This window comes from Lithobates pipiens, unplaced genomic scaffold, assembly GCF_037356315.1.
Source record: "Lithobates pipiens isolate NorthernLeopardFrog02 unplaced genomic scaffold, aLitPip1_a1.2 Scaffold_18, whole genome shotgun sequence".
In the NCBI taxonomy this organism is placed as follows: domain Eukaryota; kingdom Metazoa; phylum Chordata; class Amphibia; order Anura; family Ranidae; genus Lithobates; species Lithobates pipiens.
In genome coordinates, this window is record NW_027507758.1 from 82411695 (window position 1) to 82434858 (window position 23164).

The following is a 23164-nucleotide window of genomic DNA, read 5'->3' on the forward strand; positions in this document are numbered from 1 at the left end:
ACACGAAAATAACCTGAGGTTATGCAAGTTCTCTCTAATTTAGTTCAAGTACCTATACCTTTCAGTCCATTAGTGTGCCTATTGGGCATGACTGATACAGAAATGTATTCAAAGGGTATTTATATCACGAGCCAGGTTATTATATCTAGCTAGAAAGCTAATCACCCAATTTTGAATGGCATCTACAGTGCCTATCATGACACAGTGGATTGCTTCTGTTAAAGTGGATGTAAACCCTCACATATACTCAGTGACGTGAACGGCCTCAGATGATACACAAGGATGAAACAAATCTCCTTATATAACTTTTACATGCATATCTGCTGTCTTCATCTGTATATATCCTTTATAAAGTGCTTTTTGTGTTATATTTTCTCTTCCTGTTCAACACTGCAGTGAAGCCTGGGCATACATACAAGACAGCTGATTGGAGGAAAGGCACACACCCCCTCTCCTCATTGGCAAAGGAAGGAATGAGCAGCGCTCTGTTCTTAGACGGCAAGCTGACTGCTAATCTATTTATAGCAACCTCCTCCGAGACACACTTCAGATTACCATCTCGGAGGACTTGTCAAAAGTTATCAGGCTGATAACAGAGGAACTGAGCAGGAGAGAGCTTTGGGACAATGTTTTGAAGAGAGATAAGAAAACGCTGCAAATATAGGTGTCAAGCTCAAATTTCATGAATTGGGTTTACATCCACCTTAACTTGCTTACTTAGAGAACAACTACCTTATTGCCATTAGAATGCGACAAGGAAGTTGAATCTTATTTGGCAGAATTGGTTAGATAACCTTAGTCTTGCTCGCCCGCATTTAGTGATGCACGAGATCTATGTTGCATTGTATGTTTTTTGAATGTACAGCCACTTTTTGACATTAATAAGTTTGGCTTTAAAAAAAAAAAAAAAAAAAAAAAAAAACGAACAAGGTGTCCTGGAATTATTGGTTTGGCCCCCACAGAGCCCTGATCTCAATACCATCACATCTGTCTGAGATTACAAGGATGTGGAGCAGCCTATATCCATAGGTATGTGGTTAGTTCTCCAAGATGTTTTAAACAATGTACTTTTTGAGTTCCTTCCCTGTGTGCAAGTGTACCTAGAAGAACTGATGCTGTTTTGAAGGCAAAGGGAGGTCACACCAAATATTGATATAATTTGGATTTTTCTGTTCATTTACTTTCCATTTTGTTAATTGATAAGAAAAACTATTAACACTTCTATTTCTCAAAGCATTCTTCATTTATCTTGAAACCTGCCTAAAACATTTGCACAGTACATTGTGTGCGAGTGCTTGTGGCACCATGTTAGTTTTATGGACTTGATACATTAAGACTCTAGCGCAGCTTTTACAATTTTATTTGATTCTCCTGTGTTATCACACTGTATGCTGCTGCTCTTCTGGCTTATTTATTTTTTTAGCGCGTTAATACCCCCCCTTCTGCTCATCTCACAGGTTTGCTAAACTGACAGAAGTTTATAGCTTTTAAAATGCAACATCTAAACACCCAGACAGAGTTCTAAGTACTGTATTTCACTATTAACTATTCACTATTAACTCACTTTACTGTTATAAATAGGTCTATATCATACCAAAGCTTTGAAATCAGAGGGTCAGAAAAAAAAAAAAAAGCCAGGATAGCATTTTCAGAGACTGGCACAGGCAGCCCCCTTGTCTCTCTCATGGAAAGTGTACTTTGCAGTTAACTTGTCACATTTATGAAAAAGTGTAAAAAGTAAAAGCTAGGGAAGTGCTGCTTCAGGACCTTGAGATGTTGAGATTACCCCATACCCATGTCATAGTTTACCAACACCAGAGCCTCTGGCACATGACTGTTCAATGGAAGGTATAAGGCTTAGTGCTGGCTTGCTGAAATGTTGAGGCCTTGTATACAGTTCAAGCGCTTGCCATCCAGGTTATGCATATGCAAGATGTTTCTGTGCTAAGAGCAACAGCTCTCAGTCTTTGGTTGTGATCTGGAGCCACCAGCATGAGCTCCTGATCATGTGACCATTGTAAGGGATAATCATGCTTTGTGTATTCTATGCATGAAGGTAAAAAAAAAAAAAAAAACCTGTCCATTAGCACACCCCAAATACTTACCTGCACCCCATCCTGATCCTTAGCTCTCTGAGAACTCTCCCTCCTAATTGGCTGAGACAGCAGCAAGAGCCACTGGCTCCCATTGCTGTCAATCACAGCCAGTGAGGCGGGGGGGGGGGGCCCAAGCCGTGTCCCCGGGAGCGAGCCTACTTTGGTGCCCCCATTACAAGCTGCTTGCTCTGGGGGCACTTGGCAGGAGAGAGGGGCCAGGAGCGTCAACTGGGGGCCCTAAGAGGAAGATCGGGGGTGCTCTGTGGAAAAAAACACTGCACAGACCAGGAAAGTATAACGTTTGATTTTTGTTTTTTAATTTTGCCTTTAAGGATCCAGGGTCAACCCAAATCAAAAAAGAACCGATTTGCAGATCAGTGCAGTTACTTTGCCTGCACTTTACCAGTAATGTTATTTTTATTTTTTTTCCCATAAATAGTAATGTTATTTTATACATTTGATTTGGTGCAGAAAATGTCCCAAATACTTGCAGTGCCTTGAAAATGTATTCATAGCCTTTGAAAGTTTCCACATTTTGTCATGTTAAAACCAAAAAAGTAAATGTATTTTATGTGATAGACCAACAAAAAGTGGTACATAATTGTGAAGTGGAAGGAAAATGAAATGGTTTTCAATTTTTTTATTTTTACAAATAAATGTGAAAAACGTGGCGTGCAATACTTTGTAGAACCACCTTTCACTGCAATTACAGCTGCAAGTCTTTTTGGGGGTGTCTCTACCAGCTTTGCACATCTAGGAGAGTGACATTTTTGCCAATTCTTTGCAAAATAGCTCAAGCTCTGTCAGATTGGATGTAGAGCGTCTGAACACCATTTTTTTTTAAACACAAGAATATGCTTTGATCTAAACCATTCCATTGTAGCTTTGGCTGTATGTTTAGGTCAATATCCTGCTGGAAGGTGAACCTCCGCCCCAGTCTCAAGTCTTTTGCACAACAGGTTTTCTTCTAAGATTGCCCTGTATTTGGCTCCATCCATCTTCCAATCAACTCTGACAAGCCTCCCTGTCCCTGCTGAAGAGAGGCATCCCCACAACATGATGCTGCCACCCTGTTTCACGGTGGGGATGGTGTGTTTAGTTAGGGTGATGTGCAGTGTTAGCATAACGTTTTGCTTTTAGGCCAAAAAAGTTCAATTTTGGTCTCATCTGACTAGAGCACCTTCTTCCACGTTTGCTGTGTCCCCCACATGGCTTCTCGTAAACTCCAAACGGGACTTCTTATGGCTTTTAGCATGACTAACAGTTGCCCTGTGGAAAGATTCTCCCACTTGAGCTGTGGATCTCTGCAGCTACTCTAGCATTACCATGGGCTTCTTGGCTGCTTCTCTGAATAATGCACTCCTTGCCCAGACTATCAGTATAGGTGGATGGCCATGTCTTGATAGGTTTTCAGTTGTGCCATAAGCTTTCCATTTTCAGATGATGGATTGAACAGTGCTCTGTGAGATGTTCAAAGCTTGAGATATTATTTTATAACCTAACCTTGCTTTAAACTTCTCCACAACTTTATCCCTGACCTGTCCGGTGTGTTCCTTGGCCTTTATGATGCGGTTTGCTCTCTAACAAACTTCTGGGGGTTTCACAGAACAGCTGTATGCATATGGAGATTAAATTACACACATGTGGACTCAGTTTACTAATTAGGCGACTCCTGAAGGCAATTTGTTCCACTAGATTTTAGTTGGGGGTATCAGAGTAAAGGGGGCTGAATACAAATGGAAGCCAAACTTTTTAGATTTGTAAAACAAATCTTGAAAACCATTTTCCTTCCACTTCATTTTGTGTTGGTCTATCACATAAAATACCAAAAAACATATTTACATTTTTGATTGTAACATGAAAAATTGTGGAAAATTTCAAGCGGTATGAATACTTTTTCAAGGCCTGTAGTCACAATGTCAAGATCTTACCAGTTTTTAAAAATATTACTGCATCCATATTTTAAGAATCCTGCTTTCCCATCAGGCAAGAGATTACCCACACATCACATATCCCTTAGCAAGAGGGTAATTCCAGCACAAAGGCAAAAGAAATAGCCCCGCCATGGTACCAGTTTAAAAAAAAAAAAAAAATAGAATTTTTTTGTACTCCTTTTCTCTGTAGTTCACCGACCGACACAGCTTCTCTCTTAGCCATTGGGTTGTTATGCCCATTACTAGGAGAATACTAGGCAATAGTTATAATACAACACTTAGAACTCTTTAGTTCTGGCCAGAGGGCGGTACCTTCGGCAACAACTCTCCAGCCTGCCATGCAGTCATCAGTATAACGTAAAGAGAAAAGGGAGGGGTGGGTGCTGTGTCGGTTGGTGAATTACAGAGAAAAGGATTTTACGGCGAGTACAAAAAAAGCCTATTTTCTCTTATATTCACCAACCGACACAGCTCCTCTCTTAGCTATTGGGACATCCCCAAGCCGTGCCAAACGAGGGGTGGGAAAACAGCATAAAAACTTCATCCACCATGGCAAGTGGGAACTAGTGAAACTTTACCCACAAAAAAAAAAAAAAAAAAACAGTGTGTGGAGAGATCCCCCACAAAACCAGGGTACCCTCAAAAGGGGCGACTACCCACAACCGCATCAAAACTGCAGAATGTAATGCAACAGCGCATTAACTTAACGGTACTGTGTTTTTATTGAAAAAAAAAAAAAAAAGGAAAAAATAAAATATTGCATATTCAATTGCAACTATATGGCTGCCTGCAAAACTTTGCAGCCAAAACAGGCATCAGCCGATGCACTGACGTCTACCTTGTAGAACTTGGTAAACGTGTGGACAGACGACCAGGTCGCCACTTTACACACCTGAGCGACAGACGCTTGGTGTCGGAAGGCCCAAGATGTTCCGATTGCCCTTGTGCAGTGGGCCGTGACCGGAAAGGGGGGCACCTGCCCCTTCAAGGTGTAGGCTTGTACTACAATCTGTCTGAACCACCTGGAAATGGTGGCTGATGCCTTTCTTGGGACCAGCCACCGAAACAAACAGTGAGTCTGCCTCCCGAAAGGGAGCAGTGGCAGACAAATACACCTTTAGTACCACGTCCAGAGCGTGAAGGGCCACTTCCTTAGGATGCTTCGGCTTAGGACACAGAGATGGTAATACAATGTCCTCATTGATATGAAAAGCCGAGACCACCTTCGGTAGAAAAGACTGTTGCGGACGCAACATCACCTTATCCTTGTGGATAACCAGATAAGGCAACTTGCAGGACAAAGCCACCAATTCCGAAACCTTCCTGGCCGATGTGATGGCCACTAGAAAGACCACTTTCTGGGAAAGAGTCAACAGGGGACTCTCCCTGATATTTTCAAACGCCGGTTTTTGAAGCGCCGATAACACCAGGTTCAAATCCCACGGGGGTAACGGTGGACACACCGGAGGGACTACATGTGGCACCCCCTGAACAAAAGGTACTCACTAATGAGTGAGACGCCAGGGATCGCTGAAAAAGGAAGAAAAAAAAAAAAAAAAAAGACAAAAAAAAAAAAAGACAGCCAAGGCTGATATTTGCCCCTTAATGGTGCTTAACGCCAATTTCTGGTCTACTCCTCGCTGAAGAAACAGCAGGATCCTGGATATAGAAAAGGAGCGCGGATGCCATCCTTTCTCCTCACACATGGAGATGTAAGCCTTCCAGGTACGACGATATATCTTCCGAGAAGAAGATTTCCACGCCCTCAACATAGTTGGGATCACAGAGTCCGACAGACCCCGGTACCTCAACACCTGGCTCTCAATAGCCATGCCGTTAAAGCCAGCGATGGTAAAGCAGGATGGAGAATCTGACCTCGAGACAGAAGGTCCTATCGTAACGGCAGTCGCCATGGAGCATCTGCCACCAGCCGCACTAGGCCTGCATACCAAGGACGCTGAGGCCAATCTGGGGCAATCAATATTACTGGGATCCCCTTCGACTTCCACCCTGCGAAGCAGACGTGGTAACAGTTTCAGTGGAGGAAAGGCGTAGATCAGCTGGTACTGATCACACGGATCCACCAGAGCGTCTGACGCGTCTGCCCACGGATCTCTTGTCCTGGACACGAATCTCGGCACCTTCCAATTGAGATGGGAGGCCAGAAGATCAACTTCTGGTGTGCCCCACCTCAGGCACAGTAGCCTGAATACCTCCGGATGCAATGCCCATTCTCCTGGGTCCAGCATCTGGCGACTCAGATAGTCCGCCTGCCAGTTCTCCACTCCTGGGATGTAAATGGCCGACAGGGCCGGTACGTGTCCCTCTGCTCACCGAAGTATGTGATTGACGTATGCCACAGCCATGGCGTTGTCTGACTGGATTCTGCTCGAACACCCCTGAAGTCTCATCGACCATGTGGAGATGCACAGCCTGATCGGTCTTAGTTCGAGCAGAATGATCGGCAACTTGGATTCTTCCGCCGACTGAGCCATCACAGCTGGATAGGCTGGCGTCCGTTGTGATCACTGTACACTTCAGAGGTAGGAACGACTTCCCGGACTGAATCACTGGGGACCACAGCCACCAGATCAGTGAATCTCTGACTGACTGACTCACCTGGATCTGTCGATCCAGGGACAACTAAGATTTGTCCCATTTTGACAAAATCTCCTTCTGCAGGACTCCGGTGTGGAACTGGGCATATGGTACTATCTCGAAGGAGGCTACCATGAGTCCCAGGACTTGCATGCAGAAGCGGGGTGACGACTGCTTGCGGTTCCTCAGTAGTTTTACTGCGGATCAGAGTCTGCAGCTTATCTGAAGGGAGGAAAAACCCAAAGGGGACCGCTACATCAGCAGAGGGAACTGCTGGCTCCTGATTCTTCAGGGTATCACGCACAGCCATAAGTGCTCCAACAAGCGCTTTGTCACACGTGGACCCGAACGGGGACTCACCCTCACTGTCCGAATGGTCCTGGTCAGCGTCCTCTGACAAGACAGAGCAGGGGTTACCAGCCTCAGCAGGACCCGAGTCTGCATCAGAGCTCTCCCCAAAAGATGGGGGGGGGGGGGTCAGGGGTTTTTTGCACCCTTTTTCCCACGTGCCATCTTGGCAACGAACGAATTGAGGACCGCCACCAGGGTGTCCATGGGCATTGCGCAGTCCGCAGGTGACCCGGTTGCAAGTACCTGGATTTCGGGGGAACACACACCAGTTCCTGAAGCCATGCCGACCCTACCCTGTCTGCTACCCGAAGGGGACTTAGGACAATGACAGTCCCACCCTCCTTACTGCCGCTGGATGAGGGGCTCTTTCCCACCCGACTCACCACCCTGAGGAGTTCTGCGCTCTTCAGCAGGTAGTGCCTGTAGTCCCTGTTGGCTCCCAGGTGCCGAGGAAACAGTGCTGTGTCAGTGAAAGCAGCTGCAAATGGCGCTAAAACCTCTCTGAAGTGTGCTCAGACTTCAAGAAAATGGCTGCCCATCGTCCAGCACAAGGACATAAAACAGGGAAAATGGCTGTGAGAGCACAGGAGCACATGCTGCCACTAGAGAACACTCAAAAACGTGTTCAGGCTTCAAGAAAATGGCCACCGGTGTCCTGTATAGGAAATCACCAGGAAAATGGCAGCTGAAGCCCAGGAGAGCATGCTGCCCTTGTCCACACCTAAAATGGCCACCGAAAGCAGCTCCACAAGGCACAGGAGAAAACAATGGCAGTGAGCACAGCGCTGCGCAGGACACCAGCATGGCCTCACAGACACCTTCCAGGGGCATGAAAACAGGACTCAGGAGACAGCTAGCCAGTGCAACCCCCCAAGGTGAGAGCCCCCTGGAAAGCCCCTGCATAGAGACACACACACACCCAGCTCAGCAGCCACATGCAGCATCCCCCAAGGGGGGGGGGGGGTAGGGAATATGGGGAAGGGGAGAGAAGAGAGGGAGGTGAGGGACCCCCGAATCGACCTTCCAGGAAATGCCCAGCTGCTCAGCCCCGTTGAGGCAGGGAGAGCTGTACTTACCAGTCCTGAAGAGCTGGGAGACATTCCATCACAAACCCACTCACAGATCAGTACAGGGTGGCTGCTGGCCCAGCATACTGTGACGCAGACATCAGTAGCCCGGTCATATGTATGCCCTGGAGCATAAAAGCTCACTGACCACCTCTGGAGCTGAGGTTTCATTGTGGCCTGCCTAGCGTGTAGATGCAGCCTGCACACTTGATGGCTGGACTGGGGAGACTACAAGGATAAGAGCATCCAGCCTGTCACTCAGCCGGCTGTTGATACTAGATCACAGGATTAATCATCTTATGCTTCTGCAGAAAAAAAGCAGGGACCGATGGGCCCGCACGGTTCCTAGGTCTTTCTCCTTCACTAGGCAAAATAAAACTGATAACTGCATGGCAGGCTGGAGGGTTGTTGCCCAAGGGACCGCTCCCTGGGCGGAACTAAAGAGTTCTGAGTGTTGTATTACAACTAATGCCTAGTATTCTCCTAGTAATGGACATAACAACCCAATGGCTAAGAGAGGAGCTGTGTCGGTCGGTGAATATGAGAAAATATAAAATACCTAAAAGTTGATTGGTTAAACCCAAAAGTGCTTTTTCACCACTATATTCTCTTTATACTGCCATTTCAAATGAAACAAATAATATAGGGATAAATTGACAGATTTTATATAGTATAACCTATTTGGTGAATAGTGCTTTTTTTGTAAAGGTCTATACATCAAGTTCCAAGTTGAAGTCCATATGTGACATAACGCGTAGGAAACCGGAAGTGATGTTTGTATCTAAGGAAACCATTCACTGATCTGTTAAGCTGTGTGCCTGTTCATTTGTTCCTGCTTGTGAGTAGTTTTAATCATTTCAAATAAAATCGCTTGTTTAAATTACTACACTATGGAGGATACCCTTTACTTGTTGTTTTGAGCACTGTTTCGTTGGCCATAACTGCAAGGAAGAACGGCACCGTCAGAAGTCCCATTCACAGCCCACTTGACCCTCCGGAATTCCCCCTGCAAATCTGTTGTTCTGCTGCACACCTTGCAGCCGTGAGGTAATTATTTAGGATAACCAGCACTGGCACAGGAACACCGTTGGAGGAGTTATCTTGGCACATTGCACTTTATTTACGGCTGTGAAATCACATTTGAAAGTTGCACGATTGGACTGTGTATGGGACACTTTATCGAGATCCACGTTTTTGCTGCTATTGCGTTCCCTTTATATCAAGGAATATATTAGTACTTTTCTCTGTTTTTTGCACATCTTAGATCACTGTTTTTAATACATTTATAGAACCTTTTTTTAGATTATTCTATCACATATACTCATCTTTATATATAGTATAATTTTGCTTGCAGTCTTATCACAGATGTTTATCTATTATCTTTTTTTATACACACTGCAATATTAATTTATTATATGCACTTTATGGTTTTAAGCACATTTTTTTGCCTATTTCCAGACACTGGAGTGATGCACAAGCACATTATATATTGGATGTTCATTTAAATGCACCTTTATAAGCTTTAAGTGCTACATATTAAGTACTATTGCACCTTTTTTATATGATTATTCACACTCTGTTGAGTATCATCAATTCTTATTTATTTTATTAGTTTTTATTTTTTGGTATTTAGGAAGCGCAACACATCCCCTTCCTTTTTTCTGTTTTCTATACCATTGAGAGTTTACTCAAAAAGTGTTTGCTGCTCCGATTAGAACATATTCTTTGCTTCCTTTCCAATTCTTTGCCATAGAGCGCAGGAGCCCTTCTATATACATCTATACATCAAACTACAAAGAGAATATCTGAGGAGGACAAATGAATAACAAGATTTGTGCCCAAAAGAGGGATAGTCTCACCAAATTGGGGACAGTTAGAAACTGACTTCCTGTTCTGCCTGGACCCTTTCTGCAGCTCAAATTTACAGGTTTTTGTTTCTAAATTTGCATTATCATGCTTTATATCTTTTTCACCCAAGGCCTGCAGACACCTTCCAGAAGGATGAGTCACAGTGTAACATATGTTTTAATATACTATCCCCAATTAGGATACAGGCATGTGTCTCTTTTGTTTGTGTAACGGTCAGAAAGAAACCGGCATTAAAATGTTGCATTGCTTTAAGTATTCTCAATTTAGTTCCCAAGTGCCCTCCAAGGTCAAAGTTATGTCCCTTCAAGGAAAAGAAGAGTTTTCGCTGATTATTTACAGTTTTATGCCCCGATGTGAACATCTGCTTTTGTATTTGAACATCTCCACTAAAAAGAAGTGTTCTGTTTTGTTTCAAGTGTACATTTTCCTCATTATTGAGCACTGTATCTGTTGTATGGATCAGAAGTCATGGTCAGCAGTTGCTACTAAGGGCTTATCTAGTAATAGAAAGCAGCTAGGGTTGTAAACCCTCAAAAATACCCAGTGAAGTGACAGGCCTCAGGTGATACACAGATGAAACAAATCTCCTACATAAGCCCTTTCTTCTCTACATCTGTTCAAAGTGCTGAATTGTAAAGCTTGTATGATCGATTGATAGCAGCACAGCCATTGGCTCCCGCTGCTGTCAATCAAATCCAATGATGCGAGCGCCGGGGGTGGGGGGTTGGGCGCTTCTCCAAGGGGGTTATCAGATGTGGGGAAGAGCCACCGGGGGACTCCAGAAGACCAGATTCAGGGCCACTCTGTGCAAAACGAGCTATACAGTGGAGGTAAGTATATATGTTTTTTTTTTTAAATGTACCTTTACAATCACTTTAAGGGGAAAAAACAGGGGGTGAAGAGCTGTAGTTACACTCTGCAGAGCTCAGTGGGGAAAGGTCTGAGAGCTGATTGGGAAGTAGGACACATGCCTTCAAACAGCATACAGGAACAGAGCGGAGGCTGCCAATCAGCTGGCGGTCTCTCCCATTCTTTGCAGGACATTATGAAAAGGTAAGCTTATGTACTTATATTAGCTGTAGCTAAGAATACATATACTTTTTTTGACTGGATGCTAATTATATCTAGTGTCTCAGAGTTCAGCTATAAAAGTGTAATTAAACCCAAAAACAAGAAATGTATTCTTAGTGATTGAGGGACACATTAAATCTTGCCCTTCAGCTTACACGGCCATCTACAGAAGGAATGGACTTTAGGGTCAGCCTTCATCCCCTCCACCAGCATGCCTCAACAGAGCCTTTAGTCACCCTCCAGCCATCCAACCACTAGCAGCTGCCAGGGTTGTGATACTACATCTTTTTCCAGACACCATGGGGACAGTTTCGCTGCAACAGCTCTGGTGTTTTCCATGCCTTCTGCAGGGTACTGATATCCGCAAATCCGGAATCCTGTTATGCTAGGATTATAGTCTACCTAGAATCCGAGTCCTCCTTAGTTTAATAGGTAGGGCTGAGGTCCCTGCGACATTACTTGTCTCAGGAGCTACAATTCCAACCAGGTCACCATTCTCTCTCCCAGGCAAAACGTTTACTTTTTTTGGAACTAGTGAGTCCAGATTTTGCACAGTATCCATCCAATCTACTATCACTTCCCCTCCCTAGAGGGACACTGACCTTTGTGGTTAGCCAGGACACATTTAGATCACTGTCCAGTCTACAAAGATGGTGAGTGATATTTTACCTACTGTACGTAACTACGATATGGAGACTCCATATACAGAACTCAATAAAATCTGTACAACTTCCACTGTGAAATCAAAAAGAAGAAAATTGATTTTTAATGCAGATAAACATTTTGTTTCATAAGAACTAAATTTACAGTGTATGTTAATCTTTCTGGTCAGACAACAGATGCAATATAAAAACACACAAAATAGTAAAGATACAGAGAATTGTAACTTTAATTATATGGTTAAATATATTTATCTCAAGAAATTTAATTCTTTAAATTGCACTTGTACTGTATTATGGAACAGCTTGAAGGCAGCCAGACGGGAAAGTCACACCAAGGTGGGGGAGATTGACCTCAAGAAAAGAAAGATGAAGAATGTGGGAACATCAGTACTGGCATTCCGTTATACAAACTTTGCTTTGCCTCTCTGGATCCTATTTGCAGTATTCTGAACCCTGGAACTGAGGAGACAAAGGGGTTGATTTGATAAAACTGGAGAGTGCAAAATCTGGTGCAGCTGTGCATGGTAGTCAATCAGCTTCTAAATTCAGCTTGTTCAATTAAGCTTTGACAAAAAAAAAAAAAAAAAAAAAAAACTGGAAGCGGATTAAGCACTGGATTGTGCACTCCAGTTTATATTTTTCTGCCCCTATGGCAAAAGGCAAGTAACACATTTCCCACTCTATCCAAAAATGAGTTTTACTGGGACTTGGCCTTTAAGGATTATTTTTTATATTCTAATAAACTGGCTTGTGAACAAACGCATGGGTTGATTTACTAAAACTGTAGAGTGCAAAATCTGGTGCAGCTCTGCATGGTAGACAATCGGCTTCGGACAAAAAATAAAATAAAAATTATATCTGGAAGCCGATTGGTTTCTATGCAGAACTACATCAGAATTTGCACTCTCCAATTTTAGTAAATCAACTCCCGCAAGGTGTACCTAAACTTAAAATAAAGATGTAATACATTGCAGCTTACCAGTTCTTGGATGAGGTTGCTGCATTAGTTATATTTTTCAAGGCCAATATTTTCAGCAAGTACAGAAAATGCTTGTTGATCTTGCCAGTGCCCTTGGTCACTTCCTGTTAGCTGAACAAATAGCAAAAAGGTATGTTATTACCAGGATTACCTGGTGAAAATAAAAGGAAAAAAACCCAACAGAAAACAGTCACCACATCTAAGCTGAAATATTACAATTTTGTTCTTGGGTTTAGATATACTTTAATAGACTATTTAAATATTGCCACTTCTTTGCATCATCCTAATTCTCTGGTTTCCTGACAGAGTTTAATGTTCATTTCATGTGTGTAAATAATAAGGGTGGCTTTTTAAAATGAACAAAATTATTATTTTTTAAACAAGTGGCAATCCAGAAACGTGTCATTCAATATTTTTCCACATTGTATCATACAAACCAAATGGTTTTCCATGTGCCCTAGCAGTGAGCTGTGTTTTTCTTGTGCAGAAAAACACAGGTCACCGTCTATAGTATGAATACATCTTAAAACATTGCCCATATGTTAGGATGTAAGAACTTCTTAAATGCTAGATATGGAAAAGGGGACCATGCTGGCCATGTGACTGCATGGAATGAATGTGTCCTATTTTTTTCAAGCCCAGTATAAGAGTGAGAAATGGAAAATTTAAGGAACAAGGAGATGAGCTTTAAAGTAACATTAAACCCAAAAGCAAACATTTAATTATATTGCAGCTTACCATTTCTTAGATGCGATGGCTGCATTAATTTGAATTTTTAGGCTCTTCTATTTTCAGCTGGTGATCCAGTCAGTGTCTGTTTTTCAAAAGAAAAATCTCCAGCGGAATGTATCAGATGCAGGGATGAGACAAACCTTTTATTACTGATTGGCCTGCTTACAATGAGTTTTTATGTAAAATTCATCCCAAAAGGAAAAAAACTGTTTGCTGTAACTGCTTATAAAGTGTTAGCGGTAGTTTGGCTTCAATTTGTTAGTGTATCTGAATTGGCTAGTAAATCGAACGCTACCCTCCCCCTAGACCAGTGATTCTCAACCAGGGTTCCTCCAGAGGTTGCTAGGGGTTCCTTCAGCATTGAGCAATTTCTGCCTCTCAGATAAGTTCCCACTGGCACTTTTGATCTTTTTAGCTATATGTAAGGAGGTAATTCTTCCCACTGACCATCAAACTAATGTATCATGAGTTGTAGATTTCTAATTTTTAGCAGGGGTCCCCTAAGCCCGGAGAACTATATAAAAGGGTTCCTCTGTGTTGAAAAGTTTGAGAAAGGCTGCCCTAGACAGACAATGTAACTGTCCAAAGGTGCCCCCTTATACTTCATCCAGGTGGTGTTTTACTGGCCAGATCACCAGGTGAAAAACAGAAAAAAAAAAAAAAAAAAAAAATTATATATATATATAGAAAAGTACTGCAGCCACCACATTTAATGATTAGTAAGCTGCAACATATTACAGTTTTGGGTTTAATACCCCTTCATAAAGATATACAGCTACAAGTTAAAAGGTGTCATTGCTACCCGATCTGCATTTTATAACTGCATCTAATGTGCCCTTATCTCATACTTTATTAGGACACATGAAGGACAAGGTGGCTGTGACTATCAACTAGGCTACCAGATAGCTTTTTTTTTTTTTTTTTACTAAAAAACGCAATTGCAAATTTTGCATGAATTCCACAGCATTGTCTATGATCAGCCATTCCTGATGTACTAGAGAGCCATATATGATCACACCAACCTCCTAAATCACTGATATTTTTCTTTGTGCGAGCAGAGATAGATACTACAAAAGAAAAAAGGTACGGTTGGGCCATCAGTACCAGGCAAAGGTTGTGGTGGGTCCTACCCATCATTCTTATGGAGAGACATCTGCCAGTCTGCGATGAGCATGGAGATCACCATCCAAATTACAATCTGGTTGTACAATCTCCTTTAGATTTACCAAAACGATGTAATCTGAAAACCTAATATCCAATCACTTTGCAACCCTGTTTGCCCGTACACACGTTTGGAAAATCATATGAAAAAAGAAAAAATACCGCTTTCGATGCGATCATACGATAATCTGTTGGTTAGTATACAGCTTTCAAATGCCGATCACGACAGTTCATCCAATATCATCTGATGGGACAAGCACAAAAATTTTGCTTGTACGATACCAGACCATACGATTTTCATTTAATAAGTAAAGTTGTTCCAAAATATAATAATACACTACAACACATTACATCACTTCCGAATTTTTATTATGTCGTATGAGAATTTGTGTAACTCTAGTAAACGCTTCATTTTTGATATGAGATTAACATGCAAAAAAATTGCAAAAAAAAAACAAAAACAGATAATCATTCATCCGATAATCTCATCGTGTGTACCAGGCATTAAGGTAGGACCTTGCACTACATACTTTTTTGTGGATCAAAAGGAGATTGTTTAGTCAGATTGTAATACTATGATCATTGTGGAGCCACAGACAGGTATCGCACAAAAGGAAAAAGGCTGCGCTACGGTCAGCACACAAGGGAAATAAATTTCAATATAGAAGTTTCAAAATCGAACTAGTAGAAAGGATTGTTTGACCATCCAATACTGAGTGCGTGTAACTTTTCCAAGCCCTATTAGGGACATCAGGATTCGGAAAGGGAGACAGAGCCAGACAACATGCACGTGTTTTGACCAAAAACAGAAAAAAAGTGCACAAAAAAAAGCAAACACTAAATTCTACTCCAAGATCACCCCATAAACAAAATCTCCTGCAGGGGATCATTACAGGAAATAGAACAAAAATTATATATCTATATCCGGTAACTGCAAGATTTTGTGACAAAAACCAGGCAGAAAGTATATGAACAGATTTTCAAACTCATTCTATCAGACACTGAAAAATAAAGCCTTTGTTGGAAGTACATAATATAACACCTTCTAGGATTGCACAATTCTATTAAACAAACAAGATATTAGTGCAATATGAAATCTTTATATTGTGCAGAGTGAGCAATCGCAGAGAGATCTACAGCAGAATTCCCCAATCCCATCTAAGTTCTTCTACAGCTGCCCCATAAACAGGCAGGCTGGGGAAACAAAAATTTAGATTTTTTACTTGCCAGTACAATTAGTAGTTTCCTGAAGTACAGTACTGGACACAGGCTCCCTCCCATTCCCAGCTAGCCTCAGTTTTATAGCAAGCAACAGAAAGATAACAAAAACAGAAAGGGGGGGGCACAACATGTCTTGTATTCTACTCCAGAAAATTGATTTTACTACTATATCAAAATTTCTGTTTTCCTAATCGTACAGTACAGGACACAGCCTCTTTAATAATTGCAACCGAGATGTCCAAAAGCAGTCCAGCTGAGGGCTGGGCAACATGGCAAACAAGGCCTGCATAACAGAATGGCTCAAGAAGCATTTGAAAGATTCAGAGCAGCCAATAGCACCTTACACCCGAAACTGGCATCAGAAGAAACCTGATCATCCACCTGGTAAATTCTAATGTGCAAACAGACGCTAAAGTAGAAGCCTCGCAAATCTGAGAAACAGGTGCATGGCGCTGAAAAACCCATGAAGTGCTAACTGCTACAGTGTGCCACAACAGGGAAGAGAGGAGCCCTATCCTTCAAACTAGCGTCACTGGCTTTGACCATGCTGCTAAAGCCAGAGACCCTTGGAGCAGGAGGTCTGAAAAGCTATATAAGGGCTAATGGAAAGTCTGCCATGATTCAATGCCTTCCTGGACTGATTCGGAGAATGACTAGAATGATCTTTTTGATGCTACAAAGTAGGCAGTGGAGAAGCTGGATGAGTGAAACATGGTGGATCAAGTTGAACTGATCCTACGGTATCACCAAAGCATCCACTGCAAAGGCTCTGAGGGTCCCTCTATCTTGTGACATACCTGTCCAGTTTGATGTTAAACCTTGACGCCAGCAGATCCACATTTAACATCTCTCATTTGTGGCCAAGGGCTTGAGAAACCTAAGGTTGGAGAGCCTATTCTGGAACCATGCACTGGCAAGAAAGATGGCCTACCAATTTTCCATGCGAGTGTAGGATGGAAGTGACAGGAAGGGCAGGAACTTGAACTTCTGTCTAAGAGGATCAAGTCCACTTTCCTTAGAGTGGTGTAATTTCTGGTGCGTCCTTAATGTAGGCAATGACTTGGTGCTCATCAGATGTCTTTGTAAAAGAGGGGTCCTGCGTTGAAGGGACAATCGAATGGCCATGAGCTACAGAATGTTGATGGGAAGTGGACTTTCCTCTGATGACCATCAGCTTGTCTGGCTGGGAAGCAGTATAGAACACCTTCTCAATTCAGGAACATTTATTGTGGGAACCATCCATAACTATGAAGGAAAGGACTTGCCTAGCTCCAGTGCTGGGTTGGAAACTAACCACAGTAGGGAGAGTCTGACCCAAGGTGTCAGATGCTAGGGACTGTCAAAGAACGTCAAAGTCTGTATGCCCCACTCTGCCAGGATGCTGAGTTGCACTGGTCTGCAATGAAACTGGGCACACTGTACAACCTCGAAAGGAGACAACCTTCAAGCCCAGGTACTCCAATCTGTGAAATGGGTTCCATGATGGCTTCCTCTGCACTAGGTACCTTTGGTGGGATGATAGTGCAATAGAGCCACTATAGGCTCAGTGACCAAAAATGGAGCCAATTTTAAATGTCACTCTGGCAGTCCCAGTCATTCCACCGCCACCAGAAGGGGGCATGCACAACAGGGAAGTAATTGGGACTAAGGGCACCCTGAGCTGAATGTTTAAAGGGCTTCCGGTTTGTAGTCCGCACACCTCAGTAGACAGGACATAACAGGACATTACCTATCCTGGCTTCACCCTCCACAAAGGGGTACCAAGGATCTTAGGAACAGGGCTCTACAACAGGCAAACCACAGGCCTGCCTCTGTAAAGCACACTTCACATGTTGCACTATGTGCCAAGGGCAGCACCCACAGCAGGAACCACTTTACAGGTCCCCCCTCAACTTCCACTAGGTGGGGACCCTGTACAGTTCCCCAAAGCTGTCAAGGAATCTACTGTTCCGAAAGCTGTGTGAAAAGTTAACATAGCTATGGTGCAGCCAATTGATAGAAGAATTATCTTCAAACAGTGTAATCCAGAGAAAAAAAAATCTCCAAACAAGAAGGTAAGCTTTCAAAAAGGGATAAGGTCCAGCACCTTAGGACACTAGCAAAAAAAGAGTCAGGCTAACTGGCAGTGGAAGGAGGTTATGCATGGGATACCCTTGCAGTGTCCAAATACCTGAAGGTAGCTGCATATAACCATTTGCAATGACTTAAGAGCCAGTGGTTTGTACTGTATAGCTAGGTAATGTTTTTAAACCACCTGGTGGTGCCAAATCTGTAGCCAAAAATCTTACTCATTTAGCACAGGTTCCAACCATCCACATGAAGGATTAACAGTCAACATAGGAAAATCATGCACTCATTCCAATATACAATCATAGCTTTTATCCCAGCTGTTTCTTTTACTAACAGAAAAGAGATGATAGATACAATCTGACGGTCAAAAGATCATTTTGCAAACCTGGACATTCAAGTCTAAATGTGCATGTTTATGCCTGTTGAGTAAGGGAATCACTCATCCAAAACCAATTGCAAGGTTAATAGTCTAAGAAGGGTTGGCCAGGTGATGCCTGACAAAGCCAAAGGCTGCATACGACCTTTGCCTAGAATGGGCAAAACTGATCCCAAGTCTGTAGGCATCTTTATCCAAGCAGATATTTTGGGGCAACTTAAACACAGTCTAACTTTAAGCAGACAATATGTGAAGGACCTATTCTCGGCTGCTGTTTGGCCTGTGTGTTGGAACTCAGACATTTTCCAGTGAAGGAACACTTATTTGGAGATTTGTAAGAGGAAACACAATAGGGGATATCAAGAAAGTTAACACAATTAGGCACACATCAAGTTGCCTCATTAAGTCTGTGTGACAGTTCTTCAGTGCATCTGCGACCCATGGCATCAGGATTTCTGGGCAACCAACGGAGACGCATTCATACAGGTCTGCAAAAGATTTAGCAACGAACATGAGATTTTCTTTCGGACATGTCTATTCAAATACATAGGACTTTACAGGTGCCAAATATTGTACATATTTTATTATTATATAAATATTAAGAGTGTAATCATAATTACAATTTCATTGCCATGTGGCATAAATACAATAAAATTACTACAACATATAGTTCTCCTTTACAAAATGTGTTTACACATTATGTGTACTGTTCTACAAACAAGGAATAGCACACGTGTACTAGTAACGTTACATAAATGTTGAAAGGCTGCAAAAAGCAAGAACATTTAAGAATGTTTGCAATTCCTGACTTCCCAAGGTAGCCAATTGGGAAAGGCATTAAATGTAGCCACCTCTTCACCATATGAATCAAGTCATATCTACAAGTAATCAAGTGCTTTAGACCCAAATTGGCAGTGAATATATATATTGAAGCAACGGAGATCAGATGTTGGCTATCAGGGGCAAACAATTGCTTCAGCAAGTGGCAAGGAATGTATCTTAATATTCATGTAATAATTTTTTTAATGCAGTTTTTTTGGCACCCAGAAAGTTCCATTTGAATAGACATTTTGGTTTTAAAATTACCAAGGATGTGGTGCCTATGGTCACCCATCAAGTCCAATCTAATTTAAATACTGAAAGATTTTCTCTGAACAGATGCACAATAAGGCTGGGTTCACACTGCTGCGGGGGGAGATCCGGATGTGATTCGCACAGCAAATCACATCCGATCTCCGTAGCGCTGCGAGTTCAGCCATACAGATAGTATGGCTGAATTCGCAGCGCTCCCGCAGCAAACTCGCACGGGACCCTTTTTTGGGTCCGCAACAGAATCGGATCGCATGGGGGTTCACACCATGCGATCCGATTCCTGTGCGAGTCGGCAGATCGCACTGCGATATGCCGACGGATCTGGGGGTGTCATTAACATAACATTGACACTCCCAGCCGTCCGCATAGGGCAGTGTGAACTGCCGGCGGGAGTAATGCGATGCGGGAAAACGCCGCGGATTCGCGGCGTTCCCGCATCGCAGCGGTGTGAACCCGGCCTTAAGGAATGGTCAGGGGAATTTTTTATTTTACCATAGTGTTACTTTAGACCAGCTAAAACAGGAATTTATTAATGAAACTGAACTCACCTGATTCCTGTTCATCATTGCCTGGCTGTGCAACAGAAATCAGCTGAACTGAGATCCAAAGCATTGATTAGTTCTCACCTGATGGATAACAAAACAAACCTCCCACTTTATATACAAGAGGGTGTGTTCTGTAGTACAACTGGAGAGAAATGGGCAGGGCTAATAACACTTCTTGGGATTTTAGTGCAGAAGATGTGCATATATTTCAGAGATGTACTGAAATGTTTTTTTTTTGCTCAGACATACCACTTAATAAGCCTTAAATATACCAATCTTTGACTATAATACCACGAGATAAATAAGCAGATCTAAACCCAAAAACAAAATTTTAATATATTGTAGCATATCAGTCTTCATAGGTTTCTAGTTTTCTTCAGGCTTTTTCCCTATTCTTTCACTCGGTGAGCCTGCCAGTAACACATTTGCTCCTCAGTTCACTTACTGCACTTTATCTTTGAAAAAGCAGCATTGTCATCCTAGGCAGCTCTTCTGAATTGAACTGCAAATGCTTCTCTCCTCATCTCCATTACACAGGAAGGTGGTGTCCTGTAGTGTAGCTGGAAAGGCTGGTAAGATGGTTTGACGTTTCAGTTTAGCTCATAGCAAGGTACAAGGCCATAGGATCCCTGGCAGGAATACCAGATATTTTTCAATACCTTAAAGAAAATGTACGTATAAAGGAAAACAAATACAGTGGAACCTTGGTTAATGAGTAACACAGTTAACGAGTGCTTTGAAAGACGAGCAATTTTTTTTTCAAAATCCTGACTCGCTTTGCGAGTGTTGTCTCGCAAAACAAGCAGAATTCAAGCTAATGTGTTGTGCAGTACCGCATATGACCAGAGGTGCGGGGGCGCCAGTGACACTCGGAAAGGTTCGGAGACACTTGGAAATACTCAGTTCCCAAGTGTTTCCGAGTTCAGCCGAGCTGTCCCCGAGTATTTCCGAGGCTCTCCGGCACCCCGTCCCCCTCCCCCCGGGCCACATGCGGTATTGCATGCAATAGAAGTCAATGCGGAACAAATCATCTATGTTTCCATTGACCTCTATGTGGAAACTCACGAGTGCTTTGGATTACAGACATACTCCTGGAACAGATTATGCTCGTAATCCAAGGTTCCACTGTAGAGTGACCTCAGCTAAGTACCAGCAAGCTGTAATATATAAAATTTTGTTCTTGGGTTTAGCCCTTACTTCACTTAATTCTTTGGTTAAACCCAAAGCTATTCAAGGTGGGAGCTCCTCTTTCGGTCAAAACAGGTAGGTCTGAAAAAAAAATGACTCTAGTTCAAAATATTAGAGAATAATTATTATTACAAACCATAATTCATAGGATTAATATTAGATTCACAAGGTACAGGAGATAATTTCATTTGCGTACCAGAAAGTTTAGGAGCGCCAGATTATAAAACTCTTCTGACAAACCAACAAGATTGATATGGCGGGGAAATTTGCAGATAGGCTGCACAGTATTATACATCACTAGGAATAACAGAAGAGAAGGAAGGTCACAATCAATCATGCAGCAGACAGTCTGACCATTTTTATACCCGCCCGTTTATATATCTCCAATATTAAATTATTAAGGATAACGCTCATTCATACAGAGAGAACCACTTCAATCCGCCATGTTTCACACAAGTCTTCAAGCCCAGGACCACCGTGAAATCAGGAGGGCAGCCACATTTTGTCCCATCGTCCAGAACCATCCCCGTTCAGTACAGAATTTTCAGGATAATTATAAGGGAAGTTTTGTCATTTGTGTCTTCACATAAGAGATGTTAACCGCACCAACACCAGAAAGACAGGAATTCTTCATGAGTCAAAGAACTTATCCATGGATACACCATGCCACTCCCACACACAACTTCCTGTTTCTCCTCTGCAGATCAGAAAACTCCATAAAGGGCTTAATTTAAAACAAAAAATAAAAATAAAACTTGGTACAGGAAGATAACAATGAGTTGCCAGTGTAGCTGAATTCCAACACTTCGACCCTTTCACTGTCAGAGGCTTGATGGCAACGAAAGGAACAAACTGCGCCGGGCTGAGTTAGTGTTGCACTAAGCAGGTTAAGCCCCCAAATATCACAAGATGAGGAGAGATGGAGGGACAACACTGACTTGACAGGATCCAGCAAAAAGTGATCCACTCACTGCCTTAGCCCTGCTGTTGGCCTTGGCCCTCCCCCCATTTATCTGGTGTAGTACACTCTGTAGTAGACAGACTTTGACCTCCACAAGGAGTAAGAGTTGTCGAATTTCAGCAGGTAGACCCCCCTGCCAGGGTACTGGTGACTTCCGGCATAAACTTCTTCATGACAATCCCGCCTGTATACCGGCACTATTTCATCAACCTGAGGCTTATTGGAATTCTTCTTAGTTTTCTCTTCACTGTTCGGGTTCTCTGTGTGAAGAGAAGAGGATTAACACAGTTACATTGATGTGAATATTTTGCTAAATTATCATAAAAAGGCAAATGAATATGGACATCAAAAAAAAAATAAAAAAATATCAGATTTCATAAATGGTGTCTACAGTTTAAAAACAGAACAGTATACAAAAAACTGAACAGATAGCCCTTTAAAAGTTTGGAAGGGGTATTCATACCTACTCACTCCCCCATATGGCAAAATTGGCAGCAGTCAAGGGGGTTTGGACTCTTTAGGGTCAGTTCAGTGAGCTTAAACATTTGCCAAAGTTGATTATTTTCAACTGTCATTGGTTGTGACTTCTCAAATAACAGGATTTTTGACTTGCCATATAATCTTTTTTTTGGAAGTCCGTAAGAAAAAATAAATAAATCAATCATACTTGGGTAGATGGCTGCAGCACCGATCCCAGCTACAACTGTCAGAACCAACTGCACTCCTGTGACCAACAGAAGTACAGCCAAAAGAGAAATCAGAACTATTGGGAATATCACCTGTGTTGGGATAAAATGGTAAACCTGTATATGCGTTTACACTAGTAGGAGCTGCTGTCACACTAGTGCCCTCTAGCGACACTCAAAGATCACTACAGTTAAGAGGAGTACTTTTCCTTGTTAATTGGAGAAATGCCTCCCTGCACTGATGTTTAGTAAAGGGTTTCCCTTACATTATGGTCAGGAGGAGAGCTGACCCTTACATTGGTGAGTGAAGAAATTACCACTTACATTTTGATCTAGGGAAGGAATGCATTATTTAATTGGGGTCAGCATATATCTGCCAAACATACACATATCACCGTATTTTATAACTTTGAAGACTGCAGGCACAGAAAAAATGCAATAATCAGAAAATGGAAAAGCTTTGGCTATACTTCTCCTTCAAGGGACACAGATGTTGTCTCACTGT

General features: G+C 42.4%; 1 protein-coding gene across 1 annotated transcript in view; it reads right to left on the minus strand.

Annotated features, from left to right (window-relative positions):
- Positions 1-21121: 21121 nt before the first annotated feature.
- Positions 21122-23164, minus strand: part of ACBD3 (acyl-CoA binding domain containing 3) — a 52032-nt gene continuing 49989 nt past the window's right edge. Inside the window, exon 8 of the mRNA XM_077485852.1 lies at positions 21122-22233. Coding sequence (XP_077341978.1) covers positions 22022-22233 — 212 coding nt within the window. The 3' untranslated portion in view covers positions 21122-22021. The remainder of the gene's footprint in view (positions 22234-23164) is intronic.